Source organism: Callionymus lyra, chromosome 14 (assembly GCF_982586985.1).
Source record: "Callionymus lyra chromosome 14, fCalLyr1.hap1.1, whole genome shotgun sequence".
NCBI classification, from domain to species: Eukaryota; Metazoa; Chordata; class Actinopteri; order Syngnathiformes; family Callionymidae; genus Callionymus; species Callionymus lyra.
This window is the reverse complement of record NC_141831.1, coordinates 14153742-14159636: the sequence shown is the minus strand read 5'-3', so window position 1 is coordinate 14159636 and position 5895 is coordinate 14153742. Positions and strand designations below refer to the sequence as shown.

General features: G+C 36.6%; 1 protein-coding gene across 1 annotated transcript; it reads right to left on the bottom strand.

Moving 5' to 3' along the window:
* Positions 1–243: 243 nt before the first annotated feature.
* On the bottom strand, positions 244–4818 carry cldn7b (claudin 7b). Its single transcript, XM_087807492.1, has 4 exons — positions 4379–4818; positions 3158–3322; positions 2095–2179; positions 244–1100 (listed from the first exon to the last, which is right to left on the bottom strand). The coding sequence occupies exons 1-4, from the start codon at positions 4599–4601 to the stop codon at positions 947–949; spliced, it is 627 nt and encodes a 208-aa protein (XP_087663618.1). The 5' UTR covers positions 4602–4818; the 3' UTR covers positions 244–946.
* Between the last annotated feature and the right edge of the window lie 1077 nt (positions 4819–5895).

Below are 5895 nucleotides of genomic sequence, written 5' to 3'. Positions count from 1 at the left end.
TGTTTCATAAAACGTATGAAGGACGATCAATGAAAGTATGAAAACATCAATACTTAAAATGTTTAAATACGTAAATAAATATAAGTATAGATACATGGCACCGTTGGATAAAAATTTAATCAGAAGTCATTTAGACATTAATACTTTCTTATGCATTTATAAATTTGTTTATTCTCATGTATCATCCTTCATAAAAACGAGGCTCTGACTACATTTCCATATGAAACCCAACTCAAGACAGGATTTGAAATTTTATGATATTTATTTTTGTATGTACAACAAAGTTGCAATTTCACAGTTACAACTTTAAAAAGTTCTAACAAAACTGAGCAGTCGCCTGAAAAAAAAAAAATGGCAAGAACGAACAAGCCCAGGGAACGACAACAGGACGAGCTCGTGCTGCAGGAATATTATTGGCGGGTCCACGTTTGTAGAAAACGACAGTTGATGAATTACTTCTGGCACTTTAGGCGAATTGTTAAACTGAAGCATGGGAAAATATTTTTTTTTTTTAAAAAGGCACAAACACACTATCGAATATCGCCCCCTAGTGCCAGATAACTGCGCAAACTTTGTTAAAAGTCAGTGCAACTTAAATGTTCAGTAACTTCTTCGACACACAATTGACCCTTATGGAACATGATTAAAATACACAACATGTGGTTTAAAATCTGGAATAAAAAGTAACTGCTGCAGGTTCAGACTTAAATAAGCTGCAATTTTTCCACTGAGGTAAACAACCAGTCAAAAAAAAACAAACGCGTCAAATATGAAAAAACGGCCACGTCACAGGCCTGGATGATCTAAAAACACAACATGAGAATTAAAAGAAAATGAAACTGATGATTGATCATCTTCTGGCCGTTTCATTTCCTGGCTGGACTAGCACAGATGGAAAAGTGTTGCGTCAACAGTGGGTGGGTTGGGTTGGGGGGGGGGGTCCTCCTCAAACGTATTCCTTGCTGCTGCTTGGGGGTCTGGAGATGGGGTACTTGGGCGTGGACTTGTCCCGCGGGCAGGAAGCCGCCAGCATGGCGCCCCCGATCACGTCCAGGAAGGCGCCGGCCCAGGCGATGAAGATGGCCGAGCCAAACTCGTACCTGTGGACAAAAAAAAAAAAAACTTGTCGTTAGAAATGTGGTCACTGGATAAATAGTGAGGATTGATAGGAGTGATAAGCGAATTACAAAAATACATTAAGAAAAAATATTATTTTTTTGCTTAAATTTACAATTTTATTTATTGTATTTAAAGTACATTTACTTCCAACTCAAGTTTTGTTAACTTTTTTTATTTGCCTTATTTCTAGATAAACTACTGTATATTGATCCCTCTGTGGATCGCCTTCGGCAAATTATTTTCCAGCACGGACGGTAGATCCATAACACAAGAAGAACAAAGTGCAAAAAAACGAACAAAAATACAAATGACAGGCATCCAAGTAGAAAGAACAAAAGAAAATATTAACATGAGAATAGAATCATCTTTTCACTCCACTCCTGCCCCCAAAATTAGAATTATAAAGTCTAATAGCACGAGGAACGAATGCGTCCCTGGGTCTATTAGTGTTTAAATAATTGTTTAATAGTGTTTTCAATTTTATTAATTAATTTATTAAATCCTGGGCCACCTAGCTAAAGCTGCTGCCACAACGATGTAGCCATCCCGCTACATTTTTAAGGTGAAATTCACTTTAAGATCTATCCCAGTCTGTTACAGAAAGTTTAATTAAGATGTTTGTTTTACCATTTCCACACTAACTACAAATACTAATTACTGTCTTTTATTGAGGCTCAATTACCCTCCTCCATACTTTTGTCCTCGTCAAAACACTATCCATCAACTTCCTTTTCCTTGTGTTTTTTTAAACACCAACATCTTAATAGCAGTGATACACAAACACAAACATTAAAAGCATCTGATGTGGGAAATAAAACAGATTACATGAATGGAATGTCTCATTGATTGAAGGTGCAGCAAACTTCTTTACAGGACCAGGAAGTCAAATTGTGGTTAAAAGAAAAAAAAAAAAAAAAAAGTGGTGCAACAGCAGAAGCCTTGAAACAAATCTTGAGCAACCCCATGTTTACTCACTTGGTATTGACGGGTGTGAAGGGATTGTAGAAGGCTTGGACGATGTCGTGAGTGTACCAGGCGCAGGCCACGATGGCGCACAGAGCTGCAGAAGAAACATATTTATTTTTAGAGATGAACAGTAAAGATTGGGAAGAGGTGTGAGAAATGTTTTTATAAAAACAATAACACAAAATATTGCCAAAAATATATATACTGTATCAATGTATTGCATATATAGTAGTTTGTTTATGGTGTATATTCCAATAAATCATTTGCAAATTATATATATATTCCTTAAATAACGGTCAAATACAAATCTTGTTTGTTTATTTTTCTGTTAGAGTTAAACTTCTGGCCACTAGATGGCAGCAGCCGTAGAATCCTGCGCAGGGAATCCCAGGGATGACTAAGGACAAGAGGATACAGTCGACTCGAGCAAGTTTTAAAGCTGATGTTTGTACATAATTTGGTTTCAAAACAAATGAAAGCAGTTATGACATCGTCAGGAGTCATGCGGTTTGTAAATCACACCAGACTCAAGTACTCGACAATACTAGGGGTATTAGAAAATGTCAGTAGGAGAATACGGTTAAAAAAAAATTAAAATTGCGATACCCCACATCAATGATCTTTTTGAAATAAAAAGAAAAAAGATATATTGTTTTAATTTTTATTTGGCTGTCAAATAATTGTATTTTTTAGCATATTTGGTTATTTTTGGTTTAAAGTTCAGTAAAGTGTGTTTACAATTAAATAATTTGATTAAAAAAATAAAAATAAAAAAAATCACAATTAACATACAAATATTCACAGCCACTAGATGGCAGCAGTAAATACATCCTCCACAGCTAAAAAACAACGGAAAGTCCCGCAAATCCTAGACACGACTGAGGACGAGAGGATGCAGTGCACTCCGGCATCTTTTAAAACTCATTTGGTTCAAAAACAAATTTAAAGCAGGTCGTGTGGTCTATACATTCTACAAAACCAGAGTCAAGTACTTGTATATAGTCGCAATAAATCGTATCGTTGCCCCTGTATCGTATCACCAATATTAAAAGTACGATCTGTGAACACTTACATCCGACAAGCAGGACGATGCCGCCGGTCATGGCGATTTTGGACTTCTTGGCTTTATCGTCACCGCCACAGTTCGTGCATTTCATTCCCATGATAGCCACACCTAGACCCGCCGCCGTTACGATGATGGCCACGATCATGAGGGCGCGGGTCGCCTGGAGAGCACCTGGAATCAAAGCAAAAACAATAATTCATTATTGCGCCGCCATTTTGAAAAAAGCACCACAACACATCCGTGTTTTTTTATTTCTGCACATCAGATTATTGTTCCATCTCAGGTGGGTTCAGTTCTCCGAGCTATAGCAACGCACCACGGAAACTGGCTCTACGAACAGAGCCCTCGGGGGGGAGGAGGGGGAGGAGGAACAAGGCACTGTGGGAGAATGTGTGCAGTCAGAAAAAAAAAAAAAAAAAACAGGCCAAACTAGGTTTCAAGTTTCATTCTGGAGAAGGCCACTCCCGGTTTCAGGAGTCTCTGTCACCAGGATGAAATATATGGGACAGAGGAACGTTTCTTTAGGGGGGGGAACAGGAGCCCGATTAAATATAGTCACGAAAATTCGAATTACTTTTGGAATTAGAGCCTTTAAATACGATTAATTATTAAAAATAGTACATTTTTTTAAATCATGAACTAGTCAAATAAGTTAGATAGAATTATAAAACCGTTTTTTATACCATTATATAGCTTTATAAACGGAAATAAATTAATAACCGTAACAAAGTTGGTGTCTTAAGTGAACCGAAAATCAATATTTACTCAAAGATCAAACGGTAGATTTTAAAAATAGAGGCGTTTGTTTTTTTTGTTGGCCGGCTTCAGGTGAATGTTGAGTCAACAACGGCCCACACAGGTGTTTAACCTTTAACTACAAGTGCTGAGCCAATCATGCGTTACGAAGGGAGGAGGGGTAGGGGGGTCATAGGGTAACGCTTAAAAAAAATAATTAAAAAATAAACACCCGGATGTAACCCTATTAAAACAGTTTTATAAGTCCATCAACTGACGGTTTTGAGACCCTGCCCTGCAGACAAATAGAATTAAATAAACTTCCCAGACAAAAGGGCAACAAGGAATGGAAGTTAATGAGTGACGGAACCGGTTTGTCTGGACCTGGTGATTCCAGAAACCACCCAATAGAAACAGAACAATGTTTTTAAACATTAAAAAAAAGTTTTGAAGTAAAGTTTAGGAAAGAAAAGTTAAATATTTGGAACGTACTGTTGAGCTGCAGGATGGAGTCGTAGACCTTGCACTGGATCTGTCCGGTGCTCTGGAAGGCGCAGGACATCCACAGACCCTCGTACATCGCCACCGCCGTGATGATGTTGTCGCCCACGTACGCCGACATCTTCCACTGGGGCATGATGGTTCCGATGATAAGTCCGATCATTCCCACGAGCGACAGGGCGAAGCCCAGAAGTTGCAAACCCTTGTTGGCCATTTTTTTTTAAGCCAATGGAGGATCCTACTTTGTAAAAAAAATAAAATAAAATCCGAAATTTCCTACTTAATTCGCTCGTTCAAACTTAACTTTTTGTTCTTTAGAAATAACAAAAATTGATAGTTTAAATAAGTTTAAAATGCGTTCGGTGGATGGTTCGGATCCTGAGGGAGAGCGAGGACGCACCTGTTACTTGGCCGCACCTTGAGTGGAGAGGCAGCAAGCGGGAGCGAGCATTTTTAGGCGGTTTCAGCCCCCGAGGTGGGCGGGGACGCGCACGTAGTTTCGACTCAAGCGCCGCGGCGGGGTACGTAGCCATAGTTTCGTGACGTCAGCGCTTCCGGAAACAAAACTATGTTCATATTAAAAAAAACGTTGTTTTTGTTTATGAACCACGACATCTACATGGGTTTTTATAAATAGTTTCGTTTTTTTCTAACAAAACCTGTTTTTAATGTACTTTTAAGCAAATGTTTATCTTCAATTACATTGAATTACAAACAAAAACAACCCATTTTAAACGACTTTTAATTTGACATCGCACCGTTATTTCAAGACAAATGACAAGAGATGATGAGAAAAATATAGAATGTATAGACGCAACATTTGTTTTTTTTTACACCTCTTCTTTTTTTTCATTGTTCCGTTTTTTTTTAAATAAGGAAGTAGTTCAAGCAGCAAAAAAAAGCAAATTCATTGGAGTTGGAAGTGAAATAATAAGAGAATTTTAATGATTTATTTCAAATACAACGAGTTCATAACATCATATAAAGACGTGGAAATTGACAAACACGGTTAATCAACTATTTATCAACTGTAATAAAAATATCGATATATTTAAAATATAGATGTAGATCAATGTAAAACAAAATCCAAGATATTAGTAAAATCGAACTTTTATGAAATGTTTTTTATCAAACAAATTAAGTTGTATTAAACAACAATATTTTGTTATTGGTTGTTGTCGGAGCTAAATGAATAACACTTTCATTAAAAAGTAATAAAGGTAAATTAGGTGTATTACTTTGTATTCCTAATTGATGATTCGTTTACATTATATTTATGAAATGTTTTCAAATGTGTATCTTACCTTTTGAAATTCTCAATGAAAATCATTGTTTTGAAAGCAATTGTTTCCTTAAGATTATATACATATTGTTATATTATTTAAGGGATTAATCAAGTATGTAAATATCTCGATCTATCTTTTTTAATTCTCTAAATTTGTAATAGTTTTATGTTTGGTATCAATGAATACTTTGTGACATTGGTCTAAAAAAAAACTCCAGGTGTC